Here is a 19626-nt window from a genome sequence, read left to right as displayed (position 1 = left end):
GTGACAGCCTGATACCATCACAGTGTATATGAAACATAAATAAATTTTATGTTTAAACTTGGGTCCCATTCCCCAGATACCTCATTATGTACACACAAATATATTAAAAAAAAAAATCAGAAGTCTAAAACATGTTGCTCCCAGGCATTTTGGATAAGGGCTACTCAACCTGTATTCATTATTGTTCATAGTTAGACACTATGAACTATCAGTGTCTAAGCCAGAAAACAACCATTCCCTTTTCTTTTTTTAAAAAAAGCTTATTTTATTTTATTTTAATTTAGATAGGGTCTCATTCTGTCTCCCAGGCTGAAGTGCAGTGGTGCCATCTCAGCTCACTACAACCTCTGCCTCCTGGGTTCAGGCGGTTCTTGTGCCTCAGCCTTCTGAATAGCTGGGATTACAGGCACCCGCCACCACGCCTGGCTAATTTTTTGTATTTTTAGTAGAGACAGGGTTTCCCCATGTTGGCCAGGCTGCTCTGGAACTCCTGACCTCACGTGATCCACCCGCCTCGGCCTCCCAAAGTGCTGAGATTACAGACATGAGCCTGCGCCTGAATTCAGTCTGTCACCAAATCTTGTTTTTTGTCTCTTAGATATTTTTCTGATCTGTCACTGCTCTAGTTTAGGCTCCTGTTTTCTCTTAACCTGGATGGCTGCCTAACATGTCTCCATGTATCCCCTCTGGAATCTACTGTTAGGCAAAAAAGCAGAAGCTATAGTACTTCACAAGTAACTGTGTTTAATTTTCAACTTGACTAAAGTAGCTCAGCTTGTATCCCTTTTATTTTTATTATTATGTAGTTTTACATATTGAGCTCCAAGAAATTATAGTTCCTTCGTTTTTAAATAAGATCTGTAAGAGGAGTTTAATCCATATTTAGAGTTGTGTTAATCTTCACACCAGTAAGTTAGACATTTATTCTCATTTTACAAATAAAGAAATGGTTCCTGAGAGTTAACTGTGTGGTGGAGTTGAGATTTAGATTTAGTGTTTTGTTTTGTTTTTTGAGACAGTGTCTCACTGTTCCCTAGGCTGGAATGCAGTGGTGTGTTCATAGCTCACTGCAGCCTTGATCTCTGGGCTCAAGCGATCCTCCCGCCTCAATCTCTCCAGTAGTTGGGATCACCACACCCAGCTACTTTTTTGATGTTTTGTTGAGATGAGGTCTTACTATGTGGCCCAAGCTGATCTTGAACTCGGAAGCCGTAGCACCTGGCTGACAGCCATCAGTATTAAACACAAAAGTTTAAGTGTCCCTTTTAGGCTTTTAATTATCTTAGAAAACAGCTATTTGTAAAGAAATTGAAAGAACTTTTACTAAAATACCACTACGCTGTATTATTAGAGTACTAACATTAACATGCAATGAACTTACACAAATACGTAAGTTTATAATTTATCTGAAACTTGTGTTGGGGTGGGTAAGTGTAACTTTATAAGTTTCTGGATATATGACTACTGTTGATATGGTTTAGCTGTGTCCCCATCCAAATCTCATCTTGAATTGTTGTTCCCATAATCTCCATGTTTCATGGCAGGGACCTGGTGGGAAGTGACTGCATCATGGGGGCACTTTCCTGCATGCCGAGTCTCCTCCCGATAGTGAGTTCTCATAAGATGTAATGGTTTATTATAAGTGTGTGGCATTTCTCCTGCTTGCACTCACGCTCTCTCCTGCTGCCCTATGAAGAGGTGCCTTTGGCCATGATTGTAAGTTTCCTGAGGCTTGCTCAGCCACGAAGAACTGTGAGTCAATTAAACCTCTTTTCTTTATAATTACCCAGTCTCAGGTATTTCTTCATAGCAGTGTGAGAACGGACTCTAATACAATGGTAAAGAAAACTAAACCCAAACTGAGAATTGGATGGATGGAGATTTTATGTAAGATTTTTCATTTAGCAATATGTCAGGTAGGGATAAATATATCACGTGATGAACTTTCAGGATTTGGTAAAACTTTTCGTAATTGTAAATGTAAAAACATCTTTGAATGCCAGGGGCTACCACTGTATAAAATGTAATCTCAATTGTTGAACAAAAAAAAAAAAAAAAAAGGTATGTGGAAAAAAAGACTGGAAAATAAGCCAAAATGTTGACATTGGTTATCTTTGGGTAGTAAGAATATGAGTTGGATTTTTTTGGCTCTAATTTTTTGCATTTTTCCATTTTTCTTTACCATGCGTTCATGACTAAGGGTAAAAAGGAAAAGAAGTGAAATTGCTTCTTTCCTGACAGTTTTTAAGGAAAATATCCTTTTGTTCATAAGGCAAATAAATTGTCTTGGGGAAGAAAGGTGAAGAAATATGAAGTCAGAAATATTATAATTGAAAGAAGTCTTGGTATAAGTCAGTATTTTTAAGTGACTGTTTGCTGGAAAACTGTGGTGTTAATCTGAGGCCAACCAGGCATGTAACTTTAGGACTTTGCATCTGCCACTCTGTTTTGGCAACTTTTAGAGTAATACAAAAAAGACATGAGAATGATGTGACCCACAATTTATTTGAATCACTAAATACTGTCCAAAAATGGCAGTTACAGTAATTTGTGAGGACACTAGGAAATCTGATTATATCATAGGCCATTTTGGTCATTGAGTATTAGGTTGAACCATAGGAACCTGTTTTATAGATTAAAAATGGTTGAGTGTCTGTAACTTCCTATGATTTAACCTGTTAAAAATAGTACTTTTTCATTCTTCATTCAAATTTGATTTACTTAGCTTGTATTATGTATGTATAATATATATAATATGTATATACTATATATAGATTGATACAGATCTATATATATAGACACAGAGATATATAGGTATCTTATCTAAATTTATAGGTGAGTGTGTCCATTAAGGTTGCAGATAAAAGAAATTATTATTAGAATCTTAAAATTTTGATTTTGGGGTGATTTAGTCATTGGAAATATGTCTTTCTAGAGGACTATTATGACCTTAATGTGGATTATGTGCTAATTTATGTATCTGGATCCCAAAGTTGGCATTCCCTGGAGTCTGATAGCACATTAGAGTTGGGAGTGATGGTTAAAGATTGTTTTAATTTTCATCAAGCAGGATAACTTGTGTTAAACACGTCTTCATGGACGTGTAGAGCAGGTAGGAGCCCTATCCCACGTAGGCTACCCTGTTTTATTGGAAATCTAGTGGATAAAATTTAATTTTTTTTCTTCCTTATTTGAAGGTTTAGGCTAGGCGAGTAGAAAGTGAGTAAATTGGAATGCTAATATGTTCCTTCTGTTGCTTTCTCTTCTCATGTAATTTACTTTGCATACATTTTTGGTCAAGTTGCTTATTTTTCCGGGACTTAATAAGTAAAAATCATCTAGGCTGTATGGTCCAGGAACCTGCCAAAACTTTACATGTATTATCTCATTGAACTCACCTTATGAATTAACCCTGTGTCCTGCCTGTGAACAACACTGTGATGGACATAGTTATTACCAAGATTTTTTTTCCCCCAAGACAGAGTCTTGCTCTGTTGCCCAGGTTGGAGTGCAGTGGTGCGATCTCGGCTCACTGCAACCTCCCTCTCCTGGGTTCAAGCAATTCTCCTACCTCAGCCTCCTGAGTAGCTGAGAGTACAGGCACATGCCACCCCACCCAGCTAATTTTTCTATTTCTAGTGGAGATGGGGTTTCACCATGTTGGCCAGGCTGATCTTGAACCCCTGACCTTGTGATCTGCCCACCTCAGCCTCCCAAAGTGCTGGGATTACAGGCATGATCCACTGTATCCAGCCATTATTACCAAGATTTTATAATAACAGGGTCACTACGTGGCAAAGCTGGGATTTGAACTCAGGCAGTCTGGCCACAGAGCCCATGTTCTTAATGTTACAGCTGGCTATATTGTTACAATAAATGTCCACAGAAATCCATTTTAGGAATCTTACAAGGATACAGTAAAGATGATGTTGATTAAATAATAGGTTGAAATCACTGCATGAATATTTAGAATATTTAGAATTTTACCCAGGTATGTTATGTTATGTTATATTATTTAATAACCTATCTATAGCCCAGGGTGGAGTGTGGTGGTGGCGTCTCACAGCTCACTGCAGCCTCTACCTCCTGGGCTCAAGTGATCTTCCCACCTCAGCCTGGGACTAGAGGTGCGGACTACCATGCGCAGATAATTTTTTAAATTTTTTGTAGAGATGGGGTCTCTTCAGGTTGCCCAGACTGGTCTCGAACTCCTGGGCACAAAGGACCTGCTTGCCTTGGCCTTCAAAGTGCTGGGATTACAGGTGTGAGACACCACTCCTGGCCCCTTATTGATTTTCATTCATTGTTTTCAGTTGTGCTTTAATATGTAGCTAGTATTCAACTTGGACTTCTTACAAAAAGTACTTGCAGCCTCCTTTCTGGTCAGAGATTTACTTACCTGCTGTAGAGGGACTTTAAGAAAGAAAAACTGGGCCGGGCGCGGTGGCTCACGCCTGTAATCCCAGCACTTTGGGAGACTGAGACGGGCGAATCACGAGGTCAGGAGATTGAGACCATCCTCACCAACACGGTGAAACCCCGTCTCTACTAAAAAATACAAAAAACTAGCCGGGTGAGGTGGCGGGTGCCTGTAGTCCCAGCTACTCGGGAGGCTGAGGCAGGAGAATGGCGTGAACCCAGGAGGCGGAGCTTGCAGTGAGCTGAGATCCGGCCACTGCACTCCAGCCTGGGCGACAGAGCCAGACTCCATCTCCAAAAAAAAAAAAAAAAGAGAAAAACTGTTCTGTGGCCCTTCTTTCACCCTATATTATTGGGATAGAAGAATAGACCAAGAAGGAGTACTGTGGAGCAGTAAATCATCACTGTCCTTTTTAAGGTTCATAACAATTGGTTACCTCTCAGGAGTGGGATTTTAGGAGACAAGGAAGTATTGGGACTTTTTACTTTTATATTTTTGTATTTATTTCAGCAAGCACCTATTACTTGGTAATGGGGGAAAGGCATGAAACCAAAAAAGAGTCTTGAGTACTTAGATTAGAGACAAGATACCAGTTTACTTTCTGGTAGTGAGGAGAGAGTAATCACCAGCTCAAGTTTTATCAGATTCCTGTTTTGGAGTTTTCTTAGAGAACATTCCTTCTTACCGCAGGATCAAGTACATGCTCTTTTTTTCTCTGTGTCTTTGTCTGTCTCTGACATGGACACGTGCACACACACATACACACACACCCATACTCTTCCTCTGGACCCTTCTTTTGGGACAGAGATGCTTAACTGAGTGGATATAAACTGTAACAAAAGGCAGTATAACTTAACCTTTCAGTGTCTCAATTTCTCTATTTTTAAAATCAGGACTATATGTTAATGTAGAAATGCAGTCTAGTATAAAATACATCTATATGTGAGTATGTGTATGCATTTGTATGTATGTGTATATACAGTGTGAGAGAGATTGATTTTAAAAATAGCAGACTGCTACAAGTTTGAGGCTAGAGGAAGAGGAACTTGGTTAGTTATGTTACTGCTATATTAGCATAAAGAAATTAGGCATGGAAGTATATGTCATCCTGTTATACTTACCGGGAACTTCTAACCCCAGGAAGAAAGCTGGAAGGGGACTTATTACATTATGTATGCTAATATTTATTGAGCACTTATATTTTAGCAAACATATATGTTCACATTTATTGAATGCTTTCTAAGTGACAGATTTAGTTCAAAACCATATAAACTTATTTTATTTTAACAACTCTGTAAGGAATGTACTTTATTATCTCCATTTTCTATATTAAGGAAGCTAAAATAGAGGTTAAAGAACTTGACTAAACTTTACACAGCTTATCGACCTATGTACGTTTTTGATGAAAGAAAAATTAGTTATCAGAGATTATTTTTTATTAGTAAGAGTAAAATTGAAATTTAAATTGTTTTCATTTTTTAAGGTCATGGCAGTAGAGAGAAGCAGAAACCCTATGGTTTACCTCTGATGTAAGCCTATCTTCTTATGTGAATTATTTGGTCTCAGAGTATTTGAATTATTTGCTGTAAGGGTTGCAACAAAAGTGTTTAAAAAGACCAAGTATATTAAAAAGATTAGGTGAAGCATTACTCTGACTTGGAATGATTCTAGATGAGACCTGTCTTCTCTACCACAGGCTTATATAATTGAACATGTAGACCTAGATTCAGGGACCTGGCTTTCTATACTTACTGTTGTCAGACATTTGGGTGAAATCTTTGGGAAGTGTATGTCTTTATACGTGTATGTGCAATACATATGTATCTATATATGTAGATAGATGGATAGGTAATGTGACTCAGAAACAGATAAATAGTTTAGTGAATAAAGTACAAAACAGACGCATGTTTATGGAATGTGATAACCAGAGAGATATTTTAAATCAGTGGGAAAAGGTTGAATTAGTGAGAAATTGAGACATTTTCCTTTAGAAAAAATTCTAGATGTATTATATATCTGTATATAATTCTAAATGGATTAATGTTCTAAATGTTAATATCTCAAATCATTAGAAAAAGTAGGAAATGTGTTTATTGAATACATGTGAGAGAGGGGTTAGAAAAAGAAATTGGGCTGGTTTTGTAATAGCTCATTTAACCAACATGTTCATTTAACTGCCAAAAAATTAGAGTATTTGCTTTTAAAGTAGGGAATCAAACTGTGGAATAAACAATGAAATGTAGTATAGCCAACAAAAATTATAGCTAAGTTCTTTAAATATGTGATACAAAATATTGTCAATGAAAATAGGTATGTTCTATTTATTAACCATGTTAAAATGGATGTTTCAAGACAAGATTCAGAAGTAATTACAGTGTTATACAATATAGACTTCTTGAATTCTTTTTCTTTCTTTTTTTTTTGAGATGGAGTCTCACTCTGTTGCCCAGACTGGAGTGTGCAACCTCCGCCCCACCGGGTTCAAGTGATTCTCATGCCTTAGCCTCCTGAGTAGCTGGGATCACAGGTGCGCACCACCATGCCCAGCTAATTTTTGTATTTTTTAGTAGAATTGGGATTTCACTGTGTTGACCAGGCTGGTCTTGATCTCCTGACCTCAGGTGATCCGCTCACCTCAGCCTCCCAAAGTGCTAGGATTACAGGTGTGAGCCACTGTGCCCAGCCCAGACTTTTGAATTCTTTTGCTTCCTATACTTTCGAGTGCATTAAAAAAACTAATGAAAAGGAATTATTTAAGTGGAATATTTTATCTTGGAGAAATAATTTCTTTATCATAGTGTTTATTTTTAATAAAAGAACCTCTGCCTTATCTAGTATAATATGGAAAGTATTAATATAAGAAAAGCTTTAACTGTTCTGCATAAATCAGCTTATCAGGTATAATATGAAAAGTAGCAGTTAAAATCTGGAATGAATTAAAATGCTTTTAGACTTCAGGAAGTTTTAAATTTAAAACTAAGGTCATGGCTCAGCAGCAATTAAATCTACTATTAGAAGGCTTTTAGTGAAAAAACTCTTTTTTTACCTTTTTGGTAACTGGTATTAACCTTTTAAAAACCTGCGTTCTAGGCATTTGATTTTGTTACGACTGTCATCAAGCAAGATGAAGACTTAAGGCAACTAAAAAATTATATAATGAAAAAATGATTCCTTGTCATAAATATAGGTGATATAACTATCATATAAAGTGATGTTGACTAACCAGAACTAGTAATATGTTCTAATATATCACCCTTGAATCCTTGGGAGCACATACTTCTACAATAACCAGCATTTATTGAGTTTATGTGTGTTAAAGACACAGGGAGAGAGAGAAAACATGTTTATTAAAATGAAACATGACAAACTAATGGGTCAGATTGTGTTCTTTGTGTTCCCTAAAATTTTTCTTCATTATATTGAATGTGGTTGATCTCTAATTTGGGTAGTGACATCCCTTGTTATATGTTTTATGTGATGTTTTGGATTTACATTTAAATTTTGGGAAACAGTTCAGTAAGAAGAGTAGCATAATTAAAAGGTGGTTGTGTTTTGAAGTGGGATAGTCTTTAAGAATGGTATGATCTTTATAGTGGCTTTTGTAATTTCTTCTTTTTCAAAAGTATAAACGTTTATTGTAATAAAGAATTTGATGGATTATAGTGAAATTAGTTTTTTTTCCCAGAAAATTTCTCTCTTGAGGACAGAATTTTTGGTTAAGGGTCAAAAATGACAGTTTGAGTCCATAAAATATTGAAATCTTTGAAATGTGTTTTCTAGAACAGAAGTAAGTAAACTACCTTTTTTACATGACTAAAAACATCAAAAAAAATAATTCTTTCAGGTGATGGGTACACCAGAATCTCAGAAATCACCACTAAAGAACTTATTCATGTAACCAGTCACTACTTGTTCCCCCAAAACCTATTGAAATAAAAAATAAGTAATTCTTTGTGACATGTGAAATTTGAATTTCATTGTCTATTCATTTAAATAAAGTGTTACTGGAACACAGCTGGTTTTGCTTTATAATGGCAGAGCTGAGGAGTTTTGACAGAAACTGTATATGGCATTCTCATTACTTCAAGCTACTGTTTGGTATACCACAAATTTCAGTGCTGCCATTATCACTTGACAGTGTTTTGAGTGCCACGTCTGTGACCAGATTGGAATTTTTAATTTTATTTATTTATTTATTACCACTGTGTATCCATCTTGTCAAAACAAGGAAAGAAAAGAAAAATATAGACTTTGAGTGGCATGCTTTTAAGGCACACTGGAGTGTGGGTTATTTTGTTACTGAATTTAATAGCAAAACATTGCTCTTATTATGAAGTGACACTAGAGCTGCAATAGAATACAATATACCTTAATCGTATACTACACTATGTCCAACTCTCAGGAAAGCAATAGAAAAATTACAAAACTTAAAAATGGAGTATCTCATCACAGCATAATTTCTTCATAAAAATGAAAATGAGGCTACCTCCAAAATAAGTTTCCAAGTGGCTTGTTTGCCAAGCAAGGAAAGCCATTTACTGATGTTGAGTTAATTAAATTGTATTTTATTGAAGCAGTCAAAAAAATTACATCCATAGAAAATAAACTTGTTTTAGGCTGTTAGCTTTTTGGCAAGAACAGTTGATTTAAGAGTTGAGGACATTTGAAGCAACATCACTAGTCAATTAAAAAACAAGGCAAATGATTTGGAGTGGTTTTTCTTGGCTCTTGATGAGCCGGCAGATGTTATTGATACAATTCAGTTGTTCTTTATTCAAGGAGTCAGTTCCAAGTTTGAAGTGGCAGAAAAGTTGGCCTCTGAATCGTCTGTGCAGAACAACTACAGGCAAGAATATTTTCAAAGCTGAGAAAACACTAAGTACAATCTGAAGTGGAATCTGCTAGGATGTGCTGCAACTGATGGTGATAAAATACATACGGATCAGAGAAAGGCTTAGTTGGACTAATTTACAAAGCTTGTAAAACTGAGGAGTTCATAGTTTATGGTTATTCGTTGTTATTCATTGGCAGATACTTTGCAGAAAATATTTCCATCTATCCATGTGTGTTACTGAATTGTCAACTGTGAAGTCAGTTTGCTCTTTTGGACTTAACTAGCATCAGCTGCATGAATTTTTGTTAGAGGACGAATATCCTGACTGGCTTAGAAGTGGTAAAGTATTTTTTTCGCAATTGTTTGAGCTAAAGGCTGAGATTGAAATTTTTTTGAACAAAGAGAACTGCCCTCAACTGCTATTAAATACTAATTAACTTTGGAAATCAGCTTTTTCTGAAGATTGGGTAATGTTTTTAAAATGAATTTAACCTAAGATTTCAAGGCAAAATAGTGCTTATATGTGAAAGACTGTGGTAAAGTCATTTCAGTGGCAACTGATACTCAAATCCCAAATAATTTCAGGCTGCTTTATATACTTCTCAAGCCGTCAAAGAAGTTAGATCGTCATTCCCACATGAATATGAGTGGACGCATTTTCTAGTCTCAAACTATGGTTCCCACAGCATTTTTCAGAAGTTGACACAAATGCACAGAAAGTTTCATATTTCAAAAATTTGTTTGATTTTGCAGTGGAGAAACTTTCTACCTAACCTTCAGTTGGAAGTAGTTAATCAGCACTGTGATGACATACTGAAAAGCAAATATCAGATGAAGAACCAATAGATAACTGCCTTCCCGGTAATGAATATGCTTAATTAAAATCATGATTGTGGGTTAATATCAATATTTGGCAATATCTGTTTCTGTTAAAAGACATTTTCAAAGACAAATACATACAATCTCATTACAGATCAATTTTTTTTTTTTTTTTTTTTTTTTGAGATGGAGTCTGGCTCTGTCGCCCAGGCTGGAGTGCAGTGGCCGGATCTCAGCTCACTGCAAGCCCCGCCTCCTGGGTTCACGCCATTCTCCTGGCTCAGCCTCCCGAGTAGCTGGGACTACAGGCTCCTGCCACCTCGCCCAGCTAGTTTTTTGTATTTTTTAGTAGAGACAGGGTTTCACCGTGGTAGCCAGGATGGTCTCGATCTCCTGACCTCGTGATCCGCCCGTCTTGGCCTCCCAAAGTGCTGGGATTACCGGCTTGAGCCACCGCGCCCGGCCATTTTTTTTTTTTTTTTTTTTAAAAGAAAAAGTGCTCTCATTCTGCACCCAGGCTGGAGTACAGTGGCACAATCATGACTCACTGCAAACCTGTAAGTCCCAGGCCCAAGTGCTCCTCCTACCTCAGCCTTCTGAGTAGCTGGGACCATAGGTACATACCACCACACCTTAGGTTTTATTATTTTTTTTATTTTTGTAGAGACAGGGTCTCCCTATGTTGCCCAGGCTGGTCTTGAACTCTTGGGCTCAAACAATCCACCTGTCTTGGCCTCCCAAAGTGTTGTGATTACAGATGTGAGCCACTGCGTTTAGCCTACAGATCAATATTAACAGGTGAGGCCAGGCGTCGTGGCTCATGCTTGTAATCCCAGCACTTTAGAAGGCACAGGTGGGCTGATCACTTGAGATTAGGAGTTCAAAAATAGCCTGGCCAACATGTTGAAACCCCGTTTCTACTAAAAAAAAAAAAATACAAAAATTAGCCAGGTGTAGTGGCGTGTGTCTGTAATCCCAGCAACTTGGGAGGCTGAGGTGGGAGAATCTCTTCAACCCGGGAGGCGGAGGTTGCAGTGAGCCTAGATCGTGCCACTGCACTCCAGGCTGGGCAACAGAGCAAGACTCCGTCTCAAAACAAAATTTAACAGATGAGTATTTGTAATAGATTTTGATGATAGGAAACTCCAATTAAGTGAGGTTATTTGTTGAGGTGCTGTCCTCTCAAAAAGAATTTCCTTCTTTTCTTAGCAGACTTTTATTTAAAAAAATTGTGTGTGTGTGTGTGTGTGTATTTATTTATTTATTTTGTCATACATGGTCTTCTCTTGTCACCCAGGCTGGAGTGAAGTTGTGTGATCTCGGCTCACTGAAACCTCTACCTCCCGGGTTCAAGTGATTCTTGTGCCTCAACCTCCTAAGTAACTAGGATTACAGGCACCCACCACCACGCCCAGCTAATTTTTGTATTTTAAGTAGAGATGGGTTTTCACCATGTTGGCCAGGCTGGTCTTGAACTCCTGACCTCAAGTGATCCACCCTCAGCCTCCCAACGTGCTGGGATTATAGATGTGAGCCACTGCACCTGGCCTATTATAAAATATTATACTCATTATTGTATCTTGAATTTTGTCAATAAAAAGTTTGTAGAAATTGTTTCTGTATCCAGCCTGGGTGACAGAGTGTCTCAAAAAAAAAAAAAATTGTTTCTGTCTTGTTATGTAAGTATCTATATGATTTTGCCTATTGGCCTGCAAAGACTAAAATATTTGTGACTGAGCCCTTTACAGAAAAAGTTACAGATCCGTATTCTACAGAAGTACTTTTGAAACATGAATGTATGTAGTAATTACTGGGGATCTTGTTAAGATGCAGATTCTGGTTTGGTTGGTTTCTGGAGGAACCCATGATTTTGCATTTCTTAATAAGTATCTTGATGATACGGTTGCTGCTGGCTCACGCACTGTAGTTTGAGTAGCAGAGCTCTACTGTTTAGGATTAGCATTTGCTGAGCACCTATTATGTGCCAGGAATTACACCAGGGGCTCTTGCGTATATTGCCTCTTTAAAATATCTTATTAGGGCTGGGCACGGTGGGTCAAGCCTGTAATCCCAGCACTTTGGGAGGCTGAGGTGGGCAGATCACGAGGTCAAGAGATCGAGACCATTCTGGTCAACATGGTGTATCCTGGCCAACATGGTGAAACCCCGTCTTTACTGAAAATACAAAAATTAGCTGGGCGTGGTGGTGCGCACCTGTAGTCTCAGTCACTCAGGAGGCTGAGGCAGGAGAATCGTTTGAACCCAGGGGGCGGAGGTTGCAGTGAGCCGAGATCGCGTCACTACACTCCAGCCTGGTGACAGAGTGAGACTCCATCTAAAAAAGAAAAAAAACAAAAAAACAAGAAAAAACTAATTAGAAGATGTTAAGAATTAAGGAAAGATTGTGCTTTTAAGAGTTTTTGGTTAGAAACCCATTGATGCTTGGGTGCATAATTTCCTGTAAGACTTCATGGAAGAGGGTTGAGGTCCTAGAGGAAGCTATACATCTGAGAAAAACAATAGGAAACAAAATATATTATTATTTACTGATCCAGATCAAAAGCAGGGCCTGATGCCCTCATCTTCCATGGTAAATTTCAGTGTGCCATCAATCAGTTATCAAGTCAAAGAGTAGGCATAGTATATAGCACATACATACTTTATAAATATTTTCTTCCAATCTGTTGTTTGCCTTTTCATTTTGTAACCATGTTCTTTTGAACTGGCACCATTTTAAATTTTTGACGAAGTCCAATTTATTGAATTAAGAACTTGAAATTATTATTTGAGACAGGTTCTTGCTGTGTCCCCCAGCCTGGAGTGCAGTGGCGCAATCTTGGCTCACTGCAGCCTCGACCTCCTTGGCTCAAGCAGTCAGCTCCTTAGTAGCTAGAACTACAGATGCGCACTGCCACACCCAGCTAATTTTTGTATTTTTTGTAGAGATGGGGTTTTGCCATGTTGCGCAGGCTGATCTTGAACTCCTGGACTCAAGTGGTTCTCTTGCCTTGGCCTCCCAAAGTGCTAGGATTACAGGCTGGGTGCTAACACACCCAGCCTGTAATTATTATTTTTTTTAAATTGTGGCAAAATGTAAAATTTACCATGTTAACTATTTTTAAATGTAAAGTTCAGTGGTATTAAGTACATTCACATTGTTGTGCTACCATCACCACTCTTCATCTGTAGAAATTTTCCGTCTTCCCCAGCTGAAACTCTGTACCCATTAAATACTAACTTCCCATTCCACCACACCCACCAGCCCCTGGCAACCACCTTTTGTGACTGACTTATTTTACTTAGCATAGTATCTTCAGAGTTCTCCTGTTGTAGCATGCCCCCACATTTTCTTCATTTTTCCGGCTGAATAATATTCCATTGTATGTAGATACCACATTTTGTTTATCCATTCATCTGTTGATAGCCACTTGGATTGCTTCTACCTTTAGGCTAATGTGAATAGTGCTGCTGTAAACATGTTTGTACAAATACCTGTTTTAGCCATTGCTTTTGCTTGTATTGGTTATATACTCAGAAGTGAAATTGCCGGATCATATGGTAATTCAGTGTTTCATTTTTTGAGGAACTGCTATACTGTTTTGCACAGTGGCTGCACCATTTTATGTTCTCAGCAGCAATGCACAAGGATTCCAATTTCTCCACATCCTCACTAGCACTTGTATATTTGGGTTTTAGTTTTTGATAACAGCCATCCTAATGGGTATGAAGTGGTATCTCACTGTGATTTTGATTGGCATTTCCCTCATGATTAATGTTGACCATCTTTTCATCTGCTTATTGGTCGTTTGCACACCTTCTTTGGAAAAATTTCTATTCCAGTCTTTTGTCCATTTTTTGGTTGGGTTTTTTGTTACTGAGTTGTAGAAGTTCTTTGTATATTCTGGGTATCAATCCTTTGTCAGATACGTAATTTTCAGATTTCCATTCTGTGGGTTGCCATCTCACTCTGTTGATTATGCCCTTTAGGTGCAAAAGTTTTTAATTTTGATTAAGTCCAACTTACCCATTTTTATTCCTTCCTTCCTCCCTCCCTCCCTCCCTGTCACCCAGGCTGGAGTGCAGTGGTGCGACCTTGGTTCACTGCAGCCTTTGCCTCCCAGGTTCAAGTGAGTCTTGCCTCAGCCTCCTGAGTAACTGAGATTACAGGCACACACCACCATGCTCGGCTAATTTTTTTGTATTTTTAGTAGAGACGGGGTTTCGCCATGTTGGCCAGGCTGGTCTTGAACTGCTGACCTCAAGTGATCTGCTGGCCTTGGCCTCCCAAAATGCTGGGATTTCAGGCATGAGCCTCTGCAGTTGGCCCTATTTTTCTTTAGTTGCCTGTGCTTGTGGTGCTAGATCAAAGAAACCAGTGCTAAATTGAATGCCACGAAACTTTCTCCATATGTTTTCTTCTAAGAGTTAGAAAGTTTTAGGTCTTATATTCAGGCATTTGATCCGTTTTGAGTTAATTTTTATATACGGTTAAAGTAAGGATCCAACTCAGTTTGTTTGCTTGTGGATATCCAGTTTTCCCTGCACCATTTGTTGAAAAAACTGATCTTTCCCCACTGAATGGTGTTGGTGTTCTTACTGAAAATCATTTCACGTGAGGGTTTGTTTTCTGGTCTCTCTGTTTTATCCCATTGATCTATGTATGTATGTATGTATGTCTGTCTTTATGCCAGTACCATATTCTTATTTTTTAAATGTGATTTAATGTTTTCAAAATAGTCCTGTGCCAGGGAAGGATTGATAGTTTTTTATAAAGCAAAACTTCAATAGATTGTAAGTTTCAGTGCCAAGCTTAAGACTTGACAGACCTGGCATATAATAGGTGTTTGATTTGAGAATCATGTTTGAAGCCAAAGGAGGTCTGAAAAGAAAACAGAAGGCCATGGGGAATATTTGCAGTTAAGAGAGAACAAGAAGGTGATGAGGGGAACAGGTGTAGCTGAATTATGAAAGCTAGAACTGTTTATGTTTTTGCTTTGGTTTTTCCTCTCAATAAAGGAATAATATACAGTTTCTGATGTAATAGCAAGAAGAGAAAAAATGGAAGCATTGATGATACTAAGGATGATGTGGTTATAAACCAGTTTAAGGGAAGAATTAAATGATAGCACAATAAAATTGAAGCTATGGTAGACTTCTAAAAAGACATAAGCGAGGGCAGAAGGAGACAAGGAGTGAGCAGATGCCAGAGAGGTAGGGTACTTGTGAATACAAGATTTCTTAGATGTCAAGAAGGAATGAGGTCAAAAGCAAGTGTTAAAGGCTTTAGCTTTTTAGAGGGATTTACTTCTTTTTTTGAGCTAGAGGAAGTAGACAGGGGAAGGTATATTTTCAGGTACAGGGATCCAAATAAGCATGAAAGAGTGGCCACCATCCATCTAGTCCTTTGTCCAGGTGAGGATAAAAAGTAAGAAAGGCAATTTCAAAAGATAAGATCTATAGGAATAGTTGTTAACCTTTAGGAGAGGAATGTCAGGATGTGTGGAAGGGGGCTAGTATAGTTCAAAAATGTTCCCCAAGTCATTCCGGATTCTGGCAATATCCTTACCTGCTCTCTTTGAGAGCCATTCATTTATGTCGCTTCTAGGGTTTTTGTCAGAATTAGCAGACTTAGATAAAGTAATTTTTAAGAATTTGTTTGAACTTTATCTAGAATTTGGAATGCTTTAGTCTGCGTAATAACAGTAACATCAGGGTGTTAAATTTTTCCCCTTAATTTTCATGGTGGTTGTTTAATAATAAGTGTTACTTCAGTCATCTGTATGTATGATAAACGTGTCTGTGTTTCATTTACCTGATGGAAACCTAAAACTCAACCATACAAAAAATCTTAAGGATTGTGACAGTAATAAAACAGTTCTTTATAGTTTAAAATGTAGTTTTATAAGATATACATAAAATGATTAAGTGATAATGTCACATAGTTACAATTCTGGGTATGCTTAGAATAGGGAGGTTACATTAGGAGAGTAGTATTTTTTAAACTATGGTCCATTATTGGTTTATGAAATCAATTTAATTGCTATTTACTACTGTCACCCCACCCTTTTTTAAATGGACTGGAATAGACTAGAAAATAGTTGTTGTACAGGACTCTTACTACTGCATTGCAGTAAGATTAGGTATTCTGTGAAACTTTTAAATATATGAATGTTTGTAACTGTGTATGAATTAGATGGAAAATACATTTCTTTCTGTGAGTTGCAGCCAAAAGTGTTGGAAATCCATTGTAGGATGTTTTGATAAGTTGATGTGTGCATTTAAAAATAAAGTCTCTCAATTTCATCTGCTTGTAGCATTCCTAAATTTTTAACGTCTTAACTAATCACATATATATATTTGTGTAAGTATAAAGTATACACACATACATATATATGTGTACATATGTATATTTTTTTTCTTAATAGGTGCAATGGATGAGCTTCATAGTCTGGATCCAAGAAGGCAAGAGTTATTGGAAGCTAGATTTACTGGAGTTGCAAGTGGGAGCACTGGGAGTACGGGCAGTTGCAGTGTTGGAGCTAAAGTGAGCAAAATTTTCATCTTTATTTGACAGTCTGTCTTTGTATTAAATGGTCTAAAATAGTATGTAAAGGATTCCTACATATGTGCTTAACAGCAAATGTAACTTTTATAATGTATAGAATAAGATCAGTGTTCATAAACCTGTTTTGAATATAGTATACCATATTTCAGGGGCATTAGGCATTATGTTATAATACACCATAATATGTTTCAGGGATAAAAAGGAGATCGGTAGATTGTACTGCCGGTCTCCCACAATGTACTTCCTTACCCTACCTGCCCTTATTATCCATGGTCCTATCTGTACATCTAATCCACTGTTGCTAATTGCTGCGTAAAACTTTAATAGCGTATATCTTTTAGGCCAGGAGTCCTCAACCCTGGGCCGAGGACCAGTGCTAGTCCTGTTAGGAACCTGGCTGCACAGCAGGAGGTGAGCGGCAGGAGAGTGAGCAGTACTGCCTGAGCTCCACCTCCTGTTAGATTTGGTGGTGTTAGGTTCTCATAGGAGCATGAACTCTATTGTGAATTGCGCACATGCGAGGGATCCAGGTTGTGCACTCCTTATGAGAATCTAATGCCTGATCTGAGGTGGAATAGTTTCATCTCTAAACCATTACCCACCCCACCCCACCCCCTATTTTTCATTGAAAAATTGTCTTCCACGAAATTGATCCTGGGTGCCAAAAAGGTTCGGTATCTTTGTGTTCAGCCTTTCAGTGATAGACCCAGATTGTCTACCTCAAACTGTGATGAGTTTTCATGTACTTGGGCTCTTACGGACCTTTGTGACCATTTATGTAGAATGTATTCCCAAGAGCACAATTGCTAGATCATAGGGTATGTATCGACTAAAATTGGATAAATAGAAGGTTGCTGTTCAGAACAGTTGTACTAATCTGCATTTTCAGCGGAGTGCATGAGTATTTCTGTATTTCCATATCGCAGAAACACTTGACACCATCCACATTCCTCATCATTTAAGTATAAAATATCTTTTTGTTTTACTTGTACCATCAATTATTTTGAGAATTTCTTCTTCCTCTTCTTCCTCTTCTTCTTCTTCTTCTTCTTCTTCTTCTTCTTCTTCTTCTTCTTCTTCTTCTTCTTCTTCTTCTTCTTCTTCTTCTTCTTCTTCTTCTTCTCTTCTTCTTCTTCTTCTTCTTCTTCTTCTTCTTCTTCTTCTTCTTCTTCTTCTTCTTCTTCTTCTTCTTCTTCTTCTCCTCCTCCTCCTCCTCCTCCTCCTCCTCCTCCTCCTCCTCCTCCTCCTCCTCCTCCTTCTTCTCCTCCTTCTCCTCCTTCTCCTCCTTCTCCTCCTTCTCCTCCTTCTCCTCCTTCCTCTTCTTCCTCTTCTTTCTTCTTCTTCTTTCTTCTTCTTTCTTCTTCTTTCTTCTTCTTTCTTCTTTCTTCTTCTTCTCTTTTTTTTTTTGAGGGAGTCTCACTCTGTCGCCCAGGCTGGAGTGCAGTGGCACGATCTCATCTCACTGCAACCTCTGCCTCCCAGGTTCAAGTGATTGTGATTCTCCTGCCTCAGCCTCCCAAATAGCTGGGATTACAGGTGCCCACCCCCACGCCTAGCTAATTTTTAGTAGAGACGGGGTTTCACCATGCTGGCCAGGCTGGTCTTGAACTCCTGACCTCAGGTGATCCCCACTCACCTCGGCCTCCCAAAGTGCTGGCCTTACAGGTGTGAGCCACCACGCTCGGCCTATTTTGAGTATTTCTTTGTATGCTTGTTAACTTGTTGGGAGTCTTAGAAATTATTTTAATTCTTTGTCTGTTTTTATATTAGTATTACTTTCTTTTTTGAACTGATTTTCCCATGTTCCATGTATATTCTACATGTTGATTTCTTGTTGACTTCATGCATCATAAGTAACTTCTCCCACTTTGTCATATGTCTCTTACTTTGTTCATGGTCTCTGTTGAACTGGAGTTGTGTGAATTCATAGCACATTGAACTTTCTAAATTTGTTGTAATCAGTCTCACCAATTTTTTGCCTTACGGTTTATACCTCCGAAGTTTTGACTAACCCTTGGTATTTAACAAAAATAAACATCACCATTAACCATTTGGGTCAAATGGACCGTTTTGTATTTTTATATTTATAAGTTATTTTACTACTAATTTATAGACACAGGAATAAAAGTATTATGAAAAACAACTTTATTAGATATTTTAATAAGAATTACATTGCACACCTCTTTGTATCAAGTAAATTTTGGCTCACAAACATAAAAGATGAAAGAATACTGTGATACGTCCTTTGAGCATAATGAGGTGGTCCAGAATATGGTTGCAGAATATTATATGATGCAGTCCTTATTGCGTTTTCTTTTTTTCCTTATAAATATATTGTTCAATTCATTGATTCTTGAATTTGAGAAAATTCATCTAGGTTTATGTTATCTGATTATCTGGGATTTTACAAATAGTATCACCACCATCAGCTTCAGAGTCTAGACATGGTACTGTTGGTGTTTATTTTCTGATTCATCTAATAATTGTAAGATGTATTCCTCTGTCATTTTCTTCTCTTAGCCATCGTGGGTGGAAAATGAAAATTTTTGAATTCTTTGGTGGAGTCAGTGAAAGCCAAGATTAGACTACAAAGATGGTATTCTAGTCTTTCAAAAATATTCTTAAAAGATGAAGCATGGTGAAAGATGATGCAGTACTTGAAAGATAATGGAAGGCAAGAAGAAAATTGAAAGATGATTTATTTTACTATTGCACCATCCTTGTAGGTTATTAAATCTGTATTTTTCTGTTGTTTCCATAACAAACGAAGTAAACTTAGGTGTTTAAAACAACACAAATTTACTATAGTTTTGTAGGTTAGAAGTCTATTACTAGTTTTATGGGCTAAAATCAAGGTGTTTATAGGTCTGTAATCCTTTGTGGAGGCTCAAGGGGAGGGTCAGTTTCCTTGCCTTTTTTAGTTTCTTCTTTTTTTTTCCCCCTCTGAGACAGGGTCTGGCTCTGTCACTCAGGCTGGAGTGCAGTGGG

The 19626-nt window shown here is 37.7% G+C and overlaps 1 protein-coding gene across 4 annotated transcripts in view; it reads left to right on the top strand.

Annotated features, from left to right (window-relative positions):
- Positions 1-19626, top strand: part of LOC105483250 (tousled like kinase 1) — a 168083-nt gene that overhangs the window by 27272 nt on the left and 121185 nt on the right. For 3 of the 4 annotated variants that reach the window (XM_071072923.1, XM_011744021.3, XM_071072924.1), the window contains exon 2: positions 16499-16617. In XM_071072923.1, coding sequence (XP_070929024.1) covers positions 16499-16617 — 119 coding nt within the window. Of the gene's footprint in view, positions 1-8052; positions 10116-16498; positions 16618-19626 lie in introns of those variants that run through there. The other variant, XM_071072925.1, reaches the window with a different exon arrangement.

This window comes from Macaca nemestrina, chromosome 11 (assembly GCF_043159975.1).
Source record: "Macaca nemestrina isolate mMacNem1 chromosome 11, mMacNem.hap1, whole genome shotgun sequence".
NCBI classification, from domain to species: domain Eukaryota; kingdom Metazoa; phylum Chordata; class Mammalia; order Primates; family Cercopithecidae; genus Macaca; species Macaca nemestrina.
This window is presented reverse-complemented; position numbering and strand designations above follow the sequence as displayed.